The 19,966-nt window shown below is 47.6% G+C and overlaps 1 protein-coding gene across 1 annotated transcript; it reads right to left on the bottom strand.

Moving 5' to 3' along the window:
- Nucleotides 1-740: 740 nt before the first annotated feature.
- Nucleotides 741-19,207, bottom strand: LOC121273408 (adhesion G-protein coupled receptor D1-like). The gene is made up of 7 exons (XM_041180591.1): nucleotides 19,124-19,207; nucleotides 18,138-18,258; nucleotides 16,874-16,877; nucleotides 15,621-15,747; nucleotides 13,363-13,404; nucleotides 6,958-7,050; nucleotides 741-1,709 (listed from the first exon to the last, which is right to left on the bottom strand). Exons 1-7 carry the CDS (start codon nucleotides 19,205-19,207, stop codon nucleotides 1,614-1,616), a joined length of 567 nt encoding a protein of 188 aa, XP_041036525.1. The 3' UTR covers nucleotides 741-1,613.
- Nucleotides 19,208-19,966: the final 759 nt, after the last annotated feature.

The following is a 19,966-nucleotide window of genomic DNA, read 5'->3' as shown; positions in this document are numbered from 1 at the left end:
AATATAGCCTTTCTCAGGTACAGGGACTAAAACTATACACAGTATTCCAGATGTGGTCTAACCAAGGCTCTATGTAATTGCAGTAAGGCTTGCTTACTCCAACCCTCTTTGCCTTCCTAATTGCTTGATACCTGCATGTTAATTTTCTGAGGTTTGTGTGCAATTCCCTCCGAATACAGCTCAGAACTGCCTGAGTTTCTGAAGGAATGCAACTATTTACCCCCATCCCCCACCTCCACTAACCCCCACCCAACGCAGCACTCCCACCCCCATTAACCCCCCACCCAACGCAGCACTCCCACCCTCATTAACCCCCCACCCAACGCAGCACTCCCACCCCCATTAACCCCCCACCCAACGCAGCACTCCCACCCCCATTAACCCCCCACCCAACGCAGCACTCCCACCCCCATTAACCCCTCACCCAACTCAACACTCCCACCCCCATTACCCCACACCCGGCCCCACCCCCCCCACCCCCCCATCGAACTCAGCACCTCCACACCACACCCCCACTACTTCCCACCCTTCTTCCTGGCCAATCCAAGTGCCAAGGGGAGTTTGCTGTTAGCAACATGTTGAGACCTACCAATTAAAATCAGGTGGCAAGAATCCCACAGAAATCAAAATGCAAAATCTCCCTACCGCACCCCCTGCCCCTCCCCCAACCGCCCGCCCCCCTGCCCTGCCCCTCCCCCCGCCCCCCACCCCCTGCCCTGCTCCTCCCCACCCCCTCCCACACTTGACACCCAGTTTGAATCACTGGACAGCACCAGGGCCAGGAAGCTTTAGCTGATTTCCTGTCGACCAAGCCAAGGGTTGCCTGAGGCCAGTTTATCGCACCCCTCCCCCCACCCACGTTGCACCTTCCTCCTTAATCTGGTTTAATTCCACACTCTGGTTAAACTCATCAAACTGCCAGAGAATTCCAGAGAGGAGACCCAATCTTAAACCAGGTGGATTTTCAACCCAGGGGAGAGATTTGACCATTTTGAGCAGGAAGGGACAGGAAAATGGGAATCTGTTGCTGAGATAAATTCACCTCTTAACACAGAAAAAACTGCAAATACCAGAAAGATATAAAAAAAAACTTCAGTCTTTGACCTGTGTCACAATAAAATGATATATATATTCCAACTGAGCACACATAAATTCTTATAATTCCCTCTCACCCCACAACACATGCATCGAAGGAACAAACATCATCATTTAACACAATGTATTTAGCTTAAAGTTACAGTACACCTTTATACGTGCTTGTCATAATGGTTTGAGAACTCATAAAATAAACCCCTACACAAAAGGGGTGAACGATACACTCACATTAAACACAGGATGGTACAGACCGCACTAAGCATTTCTCCATCAGGAAGCCGGCTTTCAGACTTGATGATTGCTGCAGAGTTAATCCTACTTTCCTGTAACGAGTTTCACCTCGAGACAGACACTAGCCCTCGTATAATAAATACTTCCAAGTTCGCAGTTTCTTTCCTTTGAGTTTAGAAGAGAGGAATAAGTAAACTTCTGTTCCTGCTCACATCTGGTTTGTTGGGTGTTGTTAGGTTTTCTGAGGGAAGCCCGGATGAGACTCGGACTGTGGGTCAGGAAGGAGGTCACACTGCGGACAGGTCCATTCGATTACCAAACTCTGTGCTCTTTTCCCAGGTGTTTAGCTTTGTGGGGGTAGTGATGGCTCGATTTCCATTCATCTACAGGGTTGAGAGGAAAGGAACATCATTTCCGAGTAGCGGGCACAAGGTGTTTTCTCTTCCACCTGTTATCCCTTTTTTCCGTGACCTCCTCCAGCCCTCTGGGAACTCTGTGTTCCCCTAATTCTGACCTCCTCCACACCCACTTTCTCAGTTCATCATAAAGCTCTGCTCTCTGAACAACCAAGTCCCATTCCCCCAACGCCTCCTGCACTCGCTGACCTACAATAGCCCCTGCTCTGGCAATACCTCGGCTTCAAAACTCTCATGCTTGTATTCAAACCCCTCCCTAACTCTGTAACCTCCTCTGGCACTGCTACCCTCCAAAGAGTTCAACGCTCCTCCGTCTCTGGACTCTTGTACATCCTCGATTTAAATCATTCCCCCATTGGCGGCCACAGTTTCAGTTGCCTGGACCCTAAGCTCTGCAGTTCACTCCCTAAACCTCTCCCTCCCCCACTTTAAAATTCTCCTTAAAGTCTAGCCGTTTGACCAAGTGTTTAGTTACCTGTCCTCATATCTCTTTATATGGATCTGTGTCAAATTCTGTTTGATAGTTGCTCCTGTGAAGCCCTTTCGTTTTACTGCATTAAAGGAGGTATATAAATGATAGCTGTTGCTGTCGGAGATTCTATAAGGTTTTCTGTTTCTGTTGCAAATAAATTCACATTTTGTTGTAAGACAATCCAGTGAGAATAGGACCGTTTAAAAGTAAACAAAGGCTTGTCGACAGATAGAAATAGGAAAGTGAGGCAGCCATTCAGTTCTTCAAGGTTGTTTCAGGTTAATTTAACCATTCACCATTCTGTCAGGTTATAGTTGATCGTTAGCTCAAACCCAGCTATCAGCCTTGGTTCCATGTGCCATCAGCTCTCTCTCAGACAAGCACCTACATCTCTAGCCACTGTTATTGATGGGAAGACTTGAGAAGTCTTTGAACGCTTCCCATTTCTCAATAGCTGCTTTTCTCAAAAGGTTACCAGAGGAAATCCAACGTACAATCGGCTGTGATTCTGGTCACAGGTGTTCAGCTTTGTGTGATGGATCGATTTCCATTCAGAGCCTTCCACAAACTGTGCAGCTGGGTTTCTGACAACAGAGATCTCCAGAACAGGACAAAAGCTTTAGTCTACAATGCTGTTATTACCAGCCTTCTAGCTGGCACTGAGGCTTGGAGACTTTCCACTAGAGGTGGCTCCACCGGATACTCAAAGTCAAGTGAGAAGACAGGTGAACAGACGCAAGCATCCTCCGTCAAACCAAGGTCCCCAGTATCACAGCCGTGATCATGTGACATCAGCTCAGCTGCTCTGGATACAGCGTCCGCCTGCCACAAATCAGCTCCTGTAGCAGATCCTCTTTCCACAACTTAAGGGATGGCACCCGGTCACAAGGAGGACAGGGAAACCGTTTCACAGATGCTCTGAAGGCCTCACTGAAAAGGGGGAAAGATTGACATTGGTGCACGTCAGGAACTTGCTATAAAGCGTGTCATGTGGTGGCACCTAGTGCTTAAGCTGCAACACAGTCAGAAACCAACCGCATTAACCCTGCTGCAGAGAAGCAACAGAAGTAGAAGGAGAGAGAGAGCAAAACCCCAGCTCGAGAATCCCCCTTTCCTCAGGGCAACTCTTGCTCTCTCTGCCCGATGACCTGTGGCTCCAGGCTTGGCCAGCTGAATCACCTGAGCACATAAAGACATCATCCTCATTTCAATGAACTGATGACAACGATGACCAGATGCCTTGCCATCTTGATTTACTACCCATTAAAAATCTATCAATCTCAGCCCTGAAACTTCCAGTTGGGCCCCCCAGCATCCATAACCTTTTGGGGGAAGAGGTTCCAGATTTCCACTCCCCTTTGGGTGAAGAAGTGGCTCCTGATTTCACTCCCGATTGGCCTGGCTCGAATTTTGAGATGCTACCTCCAACTCACACATTCCTTAGGATTTTCTCACCAGGGGAAATTAATTTGCCTTATTCGTAGGCGGATAAATGACAAATTATGACATTTAGGTTTCCTGTACAACACTTATGCAGAGCCATCACAAGCTCCCTTATGGCACTAGGCTGCTCAATGTCCACCCTTTCTTGAGAAGATTATAGCTTTCACTGAGTGCAGGGGATTAGAAAGATTAACCTCTGACAATGTGAGATGTGCTAACATAGCTTTCTATTTCGATGTCAGTAGTCTGAGGGGGTATGACTAAAAATCTAGGTCGAGAAATAATTTACCTCAACGTTTAACATTCAAGCCACCATTAATACTCTCAGGGTCGAGGTTACTTGCATAAACAGCTGAGAGATATTGGAACCTTTTTAATATTAATGAAGATAATAAACATTTGAAAAATAATGGGAAGGTTGAAGGGTGAGGCAGTTAAGATAAACCTCGTTAGGGGTCAAAATATAAAATTCTGATGAGCTGGCAGGGTAGATGCTGAGAAGCTGTCTCCTCTGGCTGGAGATTGAGTCGAGCGCTTGGCGGGCAGATCATTGTTTCCGAATAAAGGCTCAGCAATTTAGGACAGAGATGAAGAGAAATTTCTTCACTCAAATGGTTGTCAACATTTTTAATTCTCTTCCCCAGAGACTGTCAATGCTCAGTATTTGAGTATTCTGAGGGCTCAGGTCAATAGGTTGTTGGTCAGTAAGGGAATCAAGGGATACAGGGATCAGGTGGGGAAGTTGGTTTGTGGTAAAGGTCAGTCATGATCGTATTGAATGGTGGAACAAGCTCAAGGGGCCGAATGGTCTACTCCAGCTCCTATTTCTTAGGTTCTTATAAAATACAGGCCTCAGTGGGAGAATTGTGTCCAATTCCAGACACCGGTTTGAGGGAGGATGTCAGGTGTCCCAGTGCATGGGGACACAAACACTTTTTTTGTTCATTCATGGGATGTGGGCTTTGCTGGCTATCCCAGCATTTATTACCCTCCCTAGTTGCCCTTGAGAAGGTGGTAGTGAGCTGCCTTCTTGAACCGCTGCAGTCCATGTGGTGTAGGTACACCCACAGTGCTGTTAGGGAGGGACTTCCAGGATTTTGACCCAGCGACAGTGAAGGAACGGTGATATATTTCCAATTCAGGATGGTCTTGAGGTTCTTTCAGGCAAGTGGAGAGTATTCCTCCACACTCCAGACTTGTGCCCTGTAAATGGTGGACAAGCTTTGGGGAGTCAGGAGGTGAGTAACTCACTGGCAAATCCCCAAACCTCTGACCTGCCCTTGTCACCACAGTATTCATATGATTAAAAGCATCAATCCAACCACAGACGAAAATGTTCAGTCTGTTCCAGTCACCCCAGGTTTAAACACTTCCGACCAGCTCACCTGTTAGGAGCCCAGACTAAGGGATCAGAACCTTAAAATTAACACGCAAAGGGGGAGAGGAATCTGGAACTCTCTACCCGAGAAAGCTGTAGATGTTGGGGTCAGTTTGAGCTTTCAGAGCTGAGATAAGGTTATTGAGAAAGACGGAGCAAAGCGAAGTCAATGGAATCGAGTTACAGGTCAGTCATGTGAACCTAAGTGAATTGAGGAACAGCACCTCATCTTTCCATCAGGTACTTTGTGCCTCCCCAGATTCAACACTGACTTCAACCATTTCAGATCAAAACCACTGCCCCCAGTTTATTGGACAGTGGGTGTTGGTGGTGATTCTGCTATTGTCATTTACACCTCCTCTAGACCCATCTTTCGTTTCCTTACTTGTCCCATTACCGCTTCCTTTTGCCTTGCACCAAGATCCCTTTTGTTATTTAATCTCCCCTTCCCTCCACCCTACCTGAGACCTTCCCTTTTGTTTTCTTCCTCTTTCCCTGCAGCCGTGCTTGTTTCAAACCTCTTACAGCTCGAGCTTTTCCCGGTCCTGACAAAAGGTCATTGACCGGAAACGTTTGGCGGGATTTTCTACACCCGCCCACCGCCACCATCTTCCAGTCCCACCGTAAGCCAATGGGCTTCTGGCTGGGGGGGGTCCACCTCACCCACGGCGGGTCCCGCCCGCAATAGGGCTGGAAAATCCTGGCTGTTAACTCTGCTTTTCTCTCCACAGACGTTGCCTGACTTTGCTGAGTCATTCCAGCATGTTCTGTTTTTAATTTTATAATCGAATGGTGCAGCGGGTTCAAGGAGCAGAACGGCCTCCTGCTCTTCCTATGCACCGAGTAAAGTACCATCGCTGTGAGAAGCTATGTTCCTTCCTTCTAGGAGATCAGTGTCTTTACACAAGGAACCAGTCATTCAACAAGCATATGGCCTTGCAAGATGTACTCATCTCCAAGTCAGTAAATCCTTGCCAAGTTCTTCCAGCTCTTAACTGAGTCACTGCAGGGTAGAAAGCCAAACACACAGCTGTTTCGCAAACGTTGGCAGACACAATCTAGTTAAATTGACTCTTAGAGAATTTTTGTGTAGCCAGGTGGGACAATGCAGAACACAAGAGCTTAAGGTCTAGGGATGTGGGACAAGTCAGAAAAGAGTACTGATGAAAATCATTTTTAAGATGTGCTTTGTGCTCTTAAAGCACAACTGACGGGGGCTGAGTTCATTGGTCTTTATTGAACAGTTTTACAATGATTGTTCTGTGTTTCTTCCACCTTCTCTAGATCAATGCAAGATAGCCCAATCCCTTTTTCATTTTTATTCCAAAACTGAATCATAGAATCTCTACAGTGCAGAAGGCCATTCAGCCCATCGAGTCTGCACTGGCTCTCGGAAAGAGCATTCTACTTAGTCCCACTCTCCTGCCTTATCCCCGTAACTTTGCACACTCTCTCTTTTCAGGTAGTAATCCAATTCCCTTTTGAATACCTCGATCGAACCTGCCTCCACCACCCTCTCAGGAAGTTTGTTCCAGACTCCGACCGTCCTCTGGGTGAAAACATTTTTCCTCACATCACTTTTACTCCTTTTGCCAATTATTTTGAATCCGTGCCCTCTAGTTCTTGATGCTCTCTTGAATGGGAACAGTTTCTCACCATTTACCCTGTCCATACCCCTCAGGATCTTGAATGCCTCTATCAAGTCTCCTCTCAGCCTTCTTTTCTCCAAGAAAAACAGTCCCAACCTCTCCAATCTATGCTCACAGCTACAGTTCTTCATCTCGGGAATAATTCTTGTCAAACTCCTCTGTACTCTCTCCTATGCCTTCACACCTTTCCTCAACTGATAGGGCTTCTACAGTCTTGAGGTAGTGTTATGTATTGGCAATTAAGACAAGACAAGATGAGTGGCTTGTACTTACAATATCTGAATTAAAAGGTTTCACATTGATGTTACGCATTGAGCTACTGTTGAGGGACCAGACCTTAGTTTTGTGTTTAAGAGCAGCTCTGACCTAAAAAGATTTTAAAAAGAAACAAGACATTAGCACAGGTTGAAAGGACGACACAAATAAGACCATTAATCTTCTGCTAGACCAGTAATATTCCACTAAATTGCAAAATTCTCAAAACCGCTTGCAGAAATCCTCCTTCGTTACCTTCGGAGCACATTCCAACTTCAACATAATTCCTGTTTTCCCCAGATTCCATTTCAAAGAAGTGTACAAGACAATTTGAATCTCAACACAATTGTACTCTGCCATTTTAATGATGCTCAGTTTTTGAAATACTGCCTCCCTGAAGTTGTCTCCTTAATACTGAGCGAGACCTTTGAGAGTGAGATCTAAATCTTAAACCATAACTTCTTTGGGTGGACTTAGGCTGGGTGTCTGCTTCCCAGCTAATCCAGTTCCAGATCTTTGAACATAATGACAGTGGCTTAGAGTCTCTCTCAGCAAGATGAACTGAGTTCAGTTCAATTCCCTTGGATATTAGTCAGTGAACTCCAAATCTAGCTCCAACTGACCCTAGGAACGATCAAAGCTCATCTGCTAGTGTTCATTTCAAATGAGTTTCTTCAACTCAAGGTTAACATCTGGCAAATGCCTCACTAACCATTTTGCACATGGTTACAAATTTCCCCTCATCACTTGCAAGTTTGAAATGTTGGCCTCGATTTAAAGGTAGCACTCTCTCTCTCTCGCTTCTCAGTCAAAAGGCTGTAGGTTCAACTTTCACTCCAGGGACATGAGCGTGAAATCCAGGCTGACGCTCACAGTTCAGTACTCAGGGAATGCGGTACTCAGGGAATGCTGCACTGTTGGGAGCATTGTCTTTCAGATGAGACATTAAACTAAGGTCCCATCTGCTCTCTCAGGTGGATGTAAAATATCCCATTGCATTGCTGAAAGCTAAGCTTCCAATGATAATTAACCCCTTAACCATCAAATGTTTCCTGCAGGCTGGTTTCAGGGTTGCCAACTCTGGTTGGCTGCATTCTCAGAGCTTTCATCATGTGATTTCCAATTGCTCCACCCCTACAGCTCCACTATTGGTCAGCCAACACAGCCATCCATCCCACAGCCAATCGGAAAAGAAAAGGACTCTCCTTTACCTGTTTGGGTGATTCATGACTGTTGATCACATCCTTTCCTCAAATTATTTTTATTAATAAACAGTAACATTGAAAGAAAATTAAAAAAAAAAACAATTTTTTCGACACCCCAATGATTTTCTCCTGGGTTTTGCTCACAGATTAATCTCCAATTCCTGGAGACTTCTCCAGGCCAATCCTGGAGGGTTGGCAATCCCCTGATTTTTGTTATATTTCATCCTGGCCTGCAGTGCAAGCCAGTTTTTCTCGCCTCACATATTTACAGTCATGCGAGCAGATAAAAAAAACACAACAAATCGATGAAACAAAACACTTTTATCTGCATCAAATGTCCTCGCATAAAAGACCACACCTTCTAATCTCAGGATCTCTTGCTGTGACCTCCTACTACCTAAGGGCCCACGTTGAGTGAGTGACGCGTCACTCTGCAACTTAACTGCTTCAGAGAAGTCCAGAGTCCCGTTTCCTTGCGACGGACTCCATCCTCTTCCTGGCAGTTGCCTGAGGTTGAATCACACTGTCCACGGCCTCGATTACATATTTGACTGCAGGATAAGCTTTCAGCTGCAAATCCACACCATCGCTAAGGCCAACTATTTCCACCTCCGTAACAGCGCCTAACTCCATCCCTGGACCGGATACTTGCTACAGAGGCAAGTAGCTTGAGTTGGGAAATTTCCCCACTTGGCAGACCCACGTCTGTTTAAATAGAGCCAGTTTTCACGCCAAGGAGGAGGAGACGGGAGAGAGTTAGGCTCACTGACCCAGAAGCAGACCCTAGGTGGGTGAGTGCCAAGGAGGGCTGGTTAGAAGGCAGTTCTCTGGGACTCTGTCCCAGATGTTTTAGAAGCTGTTACACCCTCTAGCCCTCACCCATCACCTATCCCACCCACCCCTCACCCCCGTGTCTCCAGGTGGATATGAAAATAAAACTTCTAACAATCTAATACAGCTCTCACTCATGCACACTTGATAGTGAAAAAACTCCCATTCATGAAAGCCATTCAATCTCGAGTGTCTAATCTCTTACATAAACAAACAAATTTCCATTCCTACAGTAAATCAAACTGTAAACTCAGAACCCCCAGGAGATAATTTCAGCTTTTGAAACTCAAGCAAGCATTCATAATAACATTGGGAAATGTCAACAAAGACCTCTTTGAAACTGTACAAACAGATAGTAATGTTTTGTTCTTACCTACACTAGATGACCTGTCAATCAAAGCAGTCCAGCAAAGGGTTTTTTTTTTAACCCTTACTGACAGCTTCAGCCTGTTTATTTCATGTTAAAAGAGTAGGAGTTTTAAAAAAATATAGATCATGACACTTAAACAGACCTTATCTGCCCTCCAAGGGCATTTGCATCTATCAACTCCATCAATTCGTGACTGTGTATTAAGGCCCTTAGACCAGCCAAAATGGGCTTATCTAAACTCATCACTAATTTCAAATTGCCCTGCAGCATTTGGAGTCCCCTCCTGTGTGAGTCACATCTCTCCGTCTTCCCCCTGCCGGAAAAGATCAGATTTTTCGGAAATGGAGTGGGGTTTCCACATTTGGGATCCACTGCCATTTTTAAAGATCTGTAGAGTTGGGCCAACTCCATGAAAATCCAGCCCCCAGCCTCAGTTTATCTACTGCTGAAATCCTCATTCATGCCTTCCTTGCCTTCAGATTCGTCTATTCCAACACATTCCTGGCTGATGTCCCACATTCCAACCTCCATAAACTTGAGCTCATCCAAAATTCTGCTGTCCATGTCCTAACTCGCACCAAGTCCCCTTCACCTCTTTATTCAAGTACGTCCTGAATACTACAAAACTACAATGGAATCATATTCAATGGAATATCTAAAATGAATTGAAATCAAAAATGTTTCTTCTGGAAAAGTGGCCAGCAAGTGTCACATTCTCATCCGATGAACAGAGTCAGCACCCTCAGAGAAACTGACTCTCATGGTTTTGTAACTGGGATAAGGGAGCTGAGTTTGGTAATGCAAATATCGGGAGGGGTGGGGTGATGGGTGAGGAGGGGGGCCCCAGCTTGCAGGCACTGGTGGGGGGGGCTCTCCTGAATCATGAACTAAACAAGCCCTGGTGTGAAACCAATCGCCACCCTTTTAGGGCCCCTAAGGGTGGGCCTTGCCAACAACACCCACCATCCAACGTACAGCCTTACAGCTAGAGCCCAGTGTGAACACAACACATGGATTGGCGAGTTGATGGCCTAAAATGGTTCAGCCTGATTGGCTCCCAATTTAATTCAGTCGCATGCCCATCTCAGGTTGCTGTCCAGGACACTTAGCCTCAGGACCCTGCTAAAATGGACAAGGAGGTAAGTGTTTCAGGGTGTTGACACCTTGGGATGTATTTTACAGGGGGGCAGGGGTGAGTATTGTTCATGCCCCCCCACCACCCCCCACCTCCCACACACAAACCCCCCCCCCAACCCCCCCAGCCGCCAGTAGAAAAGTCAGTCGTAACTCGCCGACTTTAGCGCTAATATGCCGGAGGGCAGTCCTAGCGAGGTGAGACAGGGACTTCCACCCCTCGGAAGGCCTGCCCACCAGAGCTGCCAGCCAATCAGACCAGCCAGCAGCGGAGTAGTCCCTGCAGCGCTGGAACACAGTCATGGGCGCTGCTGGGACTGCAAGGGGAGCCCCAAGAAGCCAAACATGGATGCCGGAAAGGTAAGTCCAGGGCTTTTGGTCAGGGAGGGATTGGGAACCCCAGCGAGCGGGGGAAATGGGGTGGGGTGTTGGGGTGGAAGGGGCATATCATCTTGGGAGGGGGCAGGGAGATCCCCAATGGCTACAGGGGACCCCCAAAGGAGGTATTCCCCTTCCTTCGCACCTCTGATCCTGAGTTGGGAAAGTGGTGGGGCTGACGCTTTCTTTCTACCTGCCCCTGCCCACCGTATTATGGCAGTGGAGGCGGAAAAAGACTCTTAAGTGGTCTTTAATTGGCAACTTAAGGGCCTCAATGGGCCTAAGGGCTGACGCCTTATTTGCCTGCCACCCCGTAATATGGGGCATAGTTCAGGGGTGGGTGGGAAGGCAGTGGACTAATCACCTGTTTTATTTTATGTGCCCTCCTCCCCTGCCAGCTTCATATACACTGGGTTGGGGAAGTGGGGGGGGGGGGGGGGGGGGGGGGGGGGGGGTGGGGGGGGTGGTGGGGGGGGGGAGGTGGAGGCGTTAAATATCCGCCCTCGATTCTGGTGGGTGGGAGGATCCAAAACTGAGGCTGCTGCAGGGCAAGTGATGTATGTGAAATAATCCGAGCAGCTCAGTGGTGGGGTTTCTTGCCGCTGTGGTAGTGAGCGCTCAGTCCCTCCTGCATCATTTCATTAATTACTAATTAATAAACTGGAGTCCTGGCTCGAATTATGAACAAGGGAAGAGGCTGGTAACAGATGTTGGGGAGGATATAATCCAATGGAAATCAGTTCTCTGAACAAACAGCCTGTTTTACACAGCGATGCATCAGCCAATTATAATGTTTTGTTTCAGCAGTTATATATTTTCCTTCCCACATAATATAATGCCCTAATTTTAAATTAAACCAGTCTCAAATGATAGCAGAGCACTTCCATCGTAATAAAACAACTGAACTCAATGGTCTGTGACCAAAATGGATGAGTTTGGCTCATTCTAATGCGTTCGATATCAAGTGCGAGGCCAAGTTACAAAGACAATATTCGGATGGGAAATCATCACAGCTGAGGGCGAATTTGCAATGTGTGCAGCGCAGAAAGCAAGTTATTTTTAAGGCTGCTGCTGGTATCAGAGAGCCTGCCTTCTAATAGGGTCAGGGTTCGAAAGCACCAACTGCTGAGTCCTTAGCTGTCAAGATCCCAGTGTGATCGGATGTTAGATTGTTAATCGAACTCCGGTTTACAAACTAACGTTAAATTATTGCAGTGAACGGCGCCCAAAAAAATACAGCACAGTTACCGAATCAGGCCATTCAGCCCTACCAGGCCAGGTCAGTGTTTACCCCTTCCCCGGGAGTACACAGTTCCAGTGCTCACCCCTGCGCTCGCTGAGCCACATTGGCTCCCAGTCAAGCAGTGTCTTGATTTTAAAATTCTCATCCTTGTTTTCAAATCCCTCCCTGGTCTCACCTCTCCCCTGTCTCTGTAATCACTTCCGGCCGTACAGCCCTCTGAGATCTCCTCGTTTCTCCAATTCCAGCCTCATGAGCATCCTCCGATTTCCAACTCTCCACCAGTGGCAGTCGTCCTTCAGCTGCCAATGTTCTGGAATCCCCTCCCCAAACCTCTCCTGTCGGCTGCCTTGGGACATTTTACAACATTACAGACACGCTATATAAATGTAATTTGTTTTGCTGATGTTGATTCAATTCCACTAGCTACAAATTCCTGCAAATTGTCCATTTTTAGTCTATAATTAAGCTTTGAGTATGGCTGAAAAAAGACATTTTGTTAAAGCTTTGTGTCTTGCACTCATCAGGACAATCGCAAGAATACCAATGTCAGGGGGAATTTGTCTGTACCCAACCAGCCTGTGTTTGCCAAACTCAAAACACAGTGTCCAACGTGAGATGTGATTCTGAGATTGGACAACGTTTGGGAAATAATTCCCAATTGTGCTAAAAATTACACTGACAACCAACTTAAGATTGTCAGTTGGGCTCGCAGTGTGACACATTTACCTGTACTGGAAGCTCCATATATCAATACACGGGTCCCTGTTCTTTGCAGACAGAAAGAACATGTACACACATTGCGCCTGTTTCAGCCAAACAAGTGACCACAATTCGCTGGCTCATTCCTCAGGGCAATGCATTGACCAATAAGAGTCAAGCTGCCTGGTTTATGTTTCAAACAATGCTTGGCAGTTAACTGTCCGTCACGTTCTCCATGGCAGCACCTCCACCAATTGGAGTCCACTTGCCAACCAATCAGCACTCTCTTCTCAAGCAGTATAAAGTTGTCGCTTCCCCTGACAAGGGTATTCTTGCCATTGTCCTGATGAGTGCAAGATGAAAAGTTTCAACAAAATGTATTTTCTCAGCAATACTCAAGTCCTGTAATACCAAACAACGAATTAAGTTTCGGTGCGTGCAGGACATGGAGTAGTAGGTGATAGTTTTTATGTGTAGTTTGTGAGAGTATCTTGTTGAGAGCTTTGACCCATTGGCCACAACAACTCTCCAATGGAGACCAGTCATTTCCTGCAATCACTCACCTCTGAATTCAGAAGGCAATGGAAGAGAAAGATAAAAAACCCCTAAACAGGAGAGAAAAAAAAGACAGTTAATCAGAAGTGTTAAGTTACCGACAAAAGAATTACACTGAAATGTTTTTCAAGCTGCCTGAAATATGGACGGTTGGTGATAGAAAATTGGGGGAGGCAGCTGTTTACATATGCAAATTATGGTCCTAACTATGCTTCACTTGTTTGTATAAGGTGATGGGCAGTCTTTAATGGGCACACCGCTGCAGCACCCAGGTGGCAGATGCCCTCTTTGGCAAGATTGGACAACATATCAGATTCACGCTGGTGGGGCATCGCAGGCTTGGAGCACTGGGTCTGGTGGAGCACTGGGTCTGGTGGAGCACTGGGTCTGGTGGAGCACTGGGTCTGGCGGAGCATTGGGTCTGGTGGAGCACTGGGTCTGGTGGAGCACTGGGTCTGGCGGAGCATTGGGTCTGGTGGAGCACTGGGTCTGGCGGAGCACTGGGTCTGGTGAAGCATTGGGTCTGGTGGAACACTGGGTCTGGTGGAGCACTGGGTCTGGTGGAGCACTGGGTCTGGTGGAGCACTGGGTCTGGTGGAGCACTGGGTCTGGTGGAACACTGGGTCTGGTGGAGCACTGGGTCTGGTGGAACACTGGGTCTGGTGGAGCACTGGGTCTGGTGGAGCACTGGGTCTGGTGGAGCACTGGGTCTGGTGGAACACTGGGTCTGGTGGAGCACTGGGTCTGGCGGAGCACTGGGTCTGGTAGAGCACTGGGCCTGGTGGAGCACTGGGTCTGGTGGAGCACTGGGTCTGGTGGAACACTGGGTCTGGCGGAGCACTGGGTCTGGCGGAGCATTGGGTCTGGTGGAGCACTGGGTCTGGTGGAACACTGGGTCTGGTGGAGCACTGGGTCTGGTGGAACACTGGGTCTGGTGGAGCACTGGGTCTGGTGGAGCACTGGGTCTGGTGGAACACTGGGTCTGGTGGAGCACTGGGTCTGGTGGAACACTGGGTCTGGTGGAACACTGGGTCTGGTGGAGCACTGGGTCTGGTGGAGCACTGGGTCTGGTGGAACACTGGGTCTGGTGGAGCACTGGGTCTGGTGGAACACTGGGTCTGGTGGAGCACTGGGTCTGGTGGAGCACTGGGTCTGGTGGAGCACTGGGTCTGGTGGAACACTGGGTCTGGTGGAGCACTGGGTCTGGTGGAACACTGGGTCTGGTGGAGCACTGGGTCTGGTGGAGCACTGGGTCTGGTGGAGCACTGGGTCTGGTGGAGCACCATAATACCCTCCTGCCAGAGTCTCTGTCATTGTGCTGGTGTGCTACACTCTCCTTAACATGACCCTCCAAAGAGGTATGCACCTTGAGGATGCGGAGGTCCCAGATGGGGACAGCTTATTGGGGGAAGATCAGGAGGCAAGAGAGGAGGAGGAATTGGAGACAGAGGGAGATGACGCTGAACCAGGAGCTGCCTTTCCTACACGACCCCCTGCCAGCACCCACTGGATTAATAGCCCAATGACATAACCACTAGGCCACTGCCTTCCATGTGCACCTGCTACATTATGAGGTGGCCGGCCTCCTGTCACCATCTGGTATGATATCCCTCCTCTCCCTCATGGATGTCTGACCTCTCTTTCCTGTGACATCTCGCTTCTCTGTAGTACAGAGGATGGCTTTGTCACAAACTCTTCCCTCAGAACATCCAACAGCCTCGGTTGCCGGGGGTATCTCAGTGAGTCCAACACTTACCCGACCTGCCTCCATTCCTGCCCCTGCTGGCCCTATTTGGACAGGAAACCCATCGATATCGCTCATCCCACGAACATCTGAATTTTTGTCAGTTTCTCTCCAGAGTGGGGTTTCTGACAAAGAAATGGACCCAACTTCTGATTTCCACCCTCTGTGGCGAAAACCTAGCTCCTTAGGATCCACGGGGAATTTCGAAATGGAGACTGACAGATTTTTGTTGGGTAAGGGTATTAAAGATCACAGGACCTGATGGGTAGACGGAGTTAAGGTACAGATCAGTCATGGTCCAACTGAAAGGCGGATCAGGCTTCAGGGACTGAATGACCTCCTCCTGTTTCTATATCCCTAACTCCTACCCAGAGGCAAGTGATTGTGCTTTCATGAGGTAGAGTTCAAAATTCAAGATGAAATAGTTAGAGGGCGGAAAAGACATTATTTCACCCAGGATGTCTTGTTAACTTTATTTAACCTTTCAATCCACTTCAGGCTAACATCTCTCACTGCACTTACCTGTAATGAGTTGAATACTGCGAAGATATATTGAAACATTATGGCATAGTTATTGACAGCCAGCACTCCACAAGCCCATGATATTCCCAAGATCGGGAGCAGTACTGCCACTGCTTTGGCCGTCAGCCTGGAAAGAAAAGCAAAACCGTTTATAAACCAAACATCCAACCAAACTTCACCCTTATGAAGGAGTGCCGCACTGTCGGAGGGTCAGTACTGAGGGAGTGCTGCAATGTTGGAGGGTCAGTACTGAGGGAGCGCTGCACTGTTGGAGGGTCAGTACTGAGGGAGTGCTGAACTGTCGGAGGGTCAGTACTGAGGGAGTGCTGCACTGTCGGAGGGTCAGTACTGAGGGAGCGCCACACTGTTGGAGGGTCAGCACTGAGGGAGTGCTGCACTGTCAGAGGGTCAGGACTGAGGGAGCGCCACACTGTTGGAGGGTCAGCACTGAGGGAGTGCTGCACTGTCAGAGGGTCAGTACTGAGGGAGTGGGCACTGTTGGAGGTTCTACCTTTCAGGGAGGCATTAACCTAACACCCTGTCTTCACTGTCAGGTGGATGTAAAGACCCCACGATATTATTTCAGAGAAGAGCAGGGAAATTCTCTCTTATCTCCTGGACAACTTTTATCTCCTAATCAACATCACTGAAACAGATTATCTGCTCATTATCATATTGCTATTTGTGGGATCTTGCTGTGTATGGATTTGCTGTCTTGTTTCTTACATAAGCAGTGATCTCAGTTTGAAAATGCTGCATTGACTGTGATATCCTTTGTGACAACGTGGTATCGTGAGGAGTGTTGTGTCGATGCAAGTCTCTCTGTTCATTTCCCTCTCTTACCAAATGGAGATCTGGGCGAGCGCCAAGCTCTCAACTCAAGACCTTGGATCAGTTACATTTCACTGAAACTCCTTTCAGACAAACTCCCGCTGCTCAGATCCCTGACTTAGCACCAGTTCCAATGACTGTTAGAACGTGGGTCTTGCCGGGGAAAGAGTCACGCTGAAGCTTTTCATCTTGCACTCATCAGGACACTTTGCAAGAATGCCAATATAAGGCGAGAACAACAATTTATACTGCCTGAGAAGAGTGTGCTGATTGGATGGCAAGTGGACTCTGATTGGTTGAGGTGTTGACATGGAGAATGCACCAGTGATGGTGACTGACAGTTAACTGCCAAGCATTGTTTGAAATTTAAACCAGGCAGCTTGACCCTAATTGGTGTTGCTGGAAGTATGCTTGGGCCTCACAGGTCTAAGCGAATACATCAGCAGTGTTAGGTTATAAGCCGAGGCCTAGTAGGAAAAGCCTGAGCTTTCACTCATTAGGCTGGAACAGGTCCACAGCTCTTCTGCTTCACTAATGTCCTTCAGGGAAGGAAATCTGCCATCCTTACCCGGTCTGGCCTATATGTGACTCCAGACCCACAGCAACGTGGTTTACTCTTAATTGCCCTTTGAAGTGGCCTAGAAAGCCACACCGGTTCAAGGGTAATTAGGGATGGGCGACTAAAGCTGGCCTTGCCAGCGACATGCACGTCCCCATCAAAGAATAAAAGAGGGCCAAGGGGAGGCTGTTCAATAAGTCAAAATTTTTCTTTTGTGGAATGCAGAGGAGCAGGAGAATAAAATTGAGGATTCACCTCCCCCCCCCACCCACTCCAAGCACCTGCCCCACATTCCTTTGGACAGGTCCATCCTGAAGCCCCTTACTCTCTCAGCACAGCCACCAGAGTCTCCATTCTGGCCTACACAGCAAGCAGCCATTTTCCACCTCTTTCGGCCAGACCGTTGATTGGTGAGAATAGCCTCGGCCCAGGAGTTAAGGCCTGAATTCTGGAATTCTGGGCTAGTGCAACATTCACCCATGACCAACATCTAATTCTACCCACCCGCAGCTAGCTGGCCGTAAATTGGCTTCGAGTGTTTTTGATGTTTGACGAATAGCTGTTCAAATCCTTCGAGCTGCCAATCTCACCAGTTCTGGACCGATTGTTGATAAAGACGTGACTGTAAGATCAGAACATTGCCGCTTTCAGGGATTGACAGATACCTTTGGGGCATTTGCTACGTCAAAGGCTCTATATAAATGCATGTTGTTGTTGATCTCCACTGCAAGGGGCGGGGGGGGGAGTTAAAGGTTTCATTTGGCTTTGAGGAAGAGTGGAGAGAAAAGAGAGAAAGCTGCCACTCCTGTATCTGCTGAAAGGTACAGGCAGGTGAATAGTGTCTGAGGTAAGGGTTAGCTTCACTAAGGCTAGAAGGGGCTTGACTGCCTTTCCTAAAGAGACTGGGAGGTGATGGTCAACAGTTCCCATGGGCTGAGGATTTACGTTAAATCCTGCCCAAAGGAAGGTGGGGCTGGTGGTTGGAAAGGGTTTTTTGGGAGGGGGTGGGTGGGGTGGAGGTGAATCCTCAGAACATGTGGATTCGAATCTGCACCTGAAGTGCTGTAACCTGCAAGGCTACGGATCAGGTACTGGAAGGAGGGATTAGAATGGGCGGCTAGTTTTACCAGCCAGAGCAGACGCGACGGGCTGAATGGCCTCTTTCTGTGCCGTTACTTTCCTAAGGTTCCATGGAGTTAACCAAAGAGCTACCCGAATCGTTACCCCGGTCTCCTGTATCTTTGAGTTCTACAGCTCAGATCAAAGATAAAGAACTCATCATTTAATATTTAAATTTTCTTTAATATGGGATTCACGTCCCGGTCTTTTGCTGCATTTTGTGTACTTTCCAACTTTGAATCCATTAATTTACTTAGAATTTACAGCACAGAAACTGGCCATTCAACCCAGCTGCTCCATGCTGGGGTTTATGCTCCACACAAACCTCCTCCCACCCCCACCCTCCCTCTTCATCTCACCCCATCAGTCTATCTTCTACTCCTTTCTCCCTCATGCGCCTATCCAGCCTCCCCTGAAATGCACCAGGGATGAGTCTGGATTTACATTCCGTATTTCCTTTCAGAGCGCACCCAATCCATTATCTTCCCTGCTTTTTCCTGCCAGTTTGGCTTTTCCATCATTTCCTAATTATTCCATTTATACCGGGTGAAGGCTCAATCTGTCCATTTGTTTTTTTGCAGGATCTCATTTATGTTTTTCTCTTTCTGCTCCTTTAGCTGTTTTGCCGGTGTCCTTCAGATAATTTATGCACAAGATGTTGGTTAGATTTTCTAAACCTGCCTCGTTATTTCCAATGTTTTGCTCCACAGCTTACCCCCAGCTGCCTATTCCACTCAGTCTCCGCTGCTGGGTCAAAATGAGTCCGAATTGCAGTTTGCACCTTCTGCCTCCAAAGACGAAACAATTGGAACTTGTTCCGGCTCAAGACGTTCTGTCATCCTGGAAATTAGCCCAATTATCATTACAATGACCCTCAGGGCCAACATTTGTAGACCCATGTCCTCCAATTGACTCATTTGTTCCATGCACAGCGGGACAGGAATATTAGCTGGGCAAGATGTACTGTCTGGATGTATGACAATGCCCCTCGTACCTTTCCCTGCTCGCTGGTCACGTAATCTGTCAGCGTCTGGATTTCGGAGGACGCGTCTCTACGAATGTTGGCCCTGGCGGCCATTGTAATGATAATTGGGCCAATTTCCAGGATGACTGAATGTCTTGAGCAGGAACAAGTCCCAATTGTTTCGTCTTTGAAGGCAGAAGGTGCAAATGGCAATTCGGACTCATTTTGACCCAGCAGCAGAGGCTGAGTGGAATAGGCAGCTGGGGGTAAACTGTGGAGCAGGAGATTGGAAATAACGAGGCAGGTTTAGAAAATCTAACCAAAACGGTGTGCATAAATTATCTGAAGGACACCGGCAAAACAGCTAAAGAATGGGAATGTTCTGTACTGATAGCACCCAAACCTCAAACTCATTACCTTATTGGGGGATGTGCAAGTTGAGCTTAGCGAAGTAAGAAACTTCAGGCAAACCCATGCAGTTTACAGGGAGGTACAGTCATGTTCCTTGGCAGAATGAGCTACCCCCTTGAGTTGTCTTGCACATTTATAAAGAAAGAAATTGCATTTCTATAGCGCCTTTCACAGCCTCAGGATGTCTCAAAAGCATTTTACAACCAATGAAGTACTGTTTGAAGTGTAGTTCCTGTTGCAATGTAGCCAAATTTCACACAGCAAGATCCCACAAACAGTAGTGTGATAATTACTAGATAATCTTTTTTTGGTGATGATGTTCAGGGGTAACTATTGGCCAGAACTCCCTTCCCTTTCTTTGAAATAGAGGCCACAGGGTCTGAGGGGGCAGGTGGAGACTCGTTTAAAATCTCATCTGGAAGACAGCACTTCCAACAGTGCAGCACTCCCTCCGTAATGCTC

The sequence above is a fragment of the Carcharodon carcharias genome, assembly GCF_017639515.1.
Source record: "Carcharodon carcharias isolate sCarCar2 chromosome 13 unlocalized genomic scaffold, sCarCar2.pri SUPER_13_unloc_4, whole genome shotgun sequence".
NCBI lineage: Eukaryota > Metazoa > Chordata > Chondrichthyes > Lamniformes > Lamnidae > Carcharodon > Carcharodon carcharias.
This window is presented reverse-complemented; position numbering and strand designations above follow the sequence as displayed.

Coding starts and splice junctions, on each gene's coding strand:
- LOC121273408 (XM_041180591.1), bottom strand. CDS start 19,207: ATGGCCGCCAGGGCCAACATTCGTAGAGACGCGTCCTCCGAAATCCAG. Junction 18,259..19,123: donor TGACCAGCGAGCAGGGAAAG/GTACGAGGGGCA, acceptor TCTGAGCTGTAG/AACTCAAAGATACAGGAGAC. Junction 13,405..15,620: donor CAGTATTCAACTCATTACAG/GTAAGTGCAGTG, acceptor TCTCCTGTTTAG/GGGTTTTTTATCTTTCTCTT.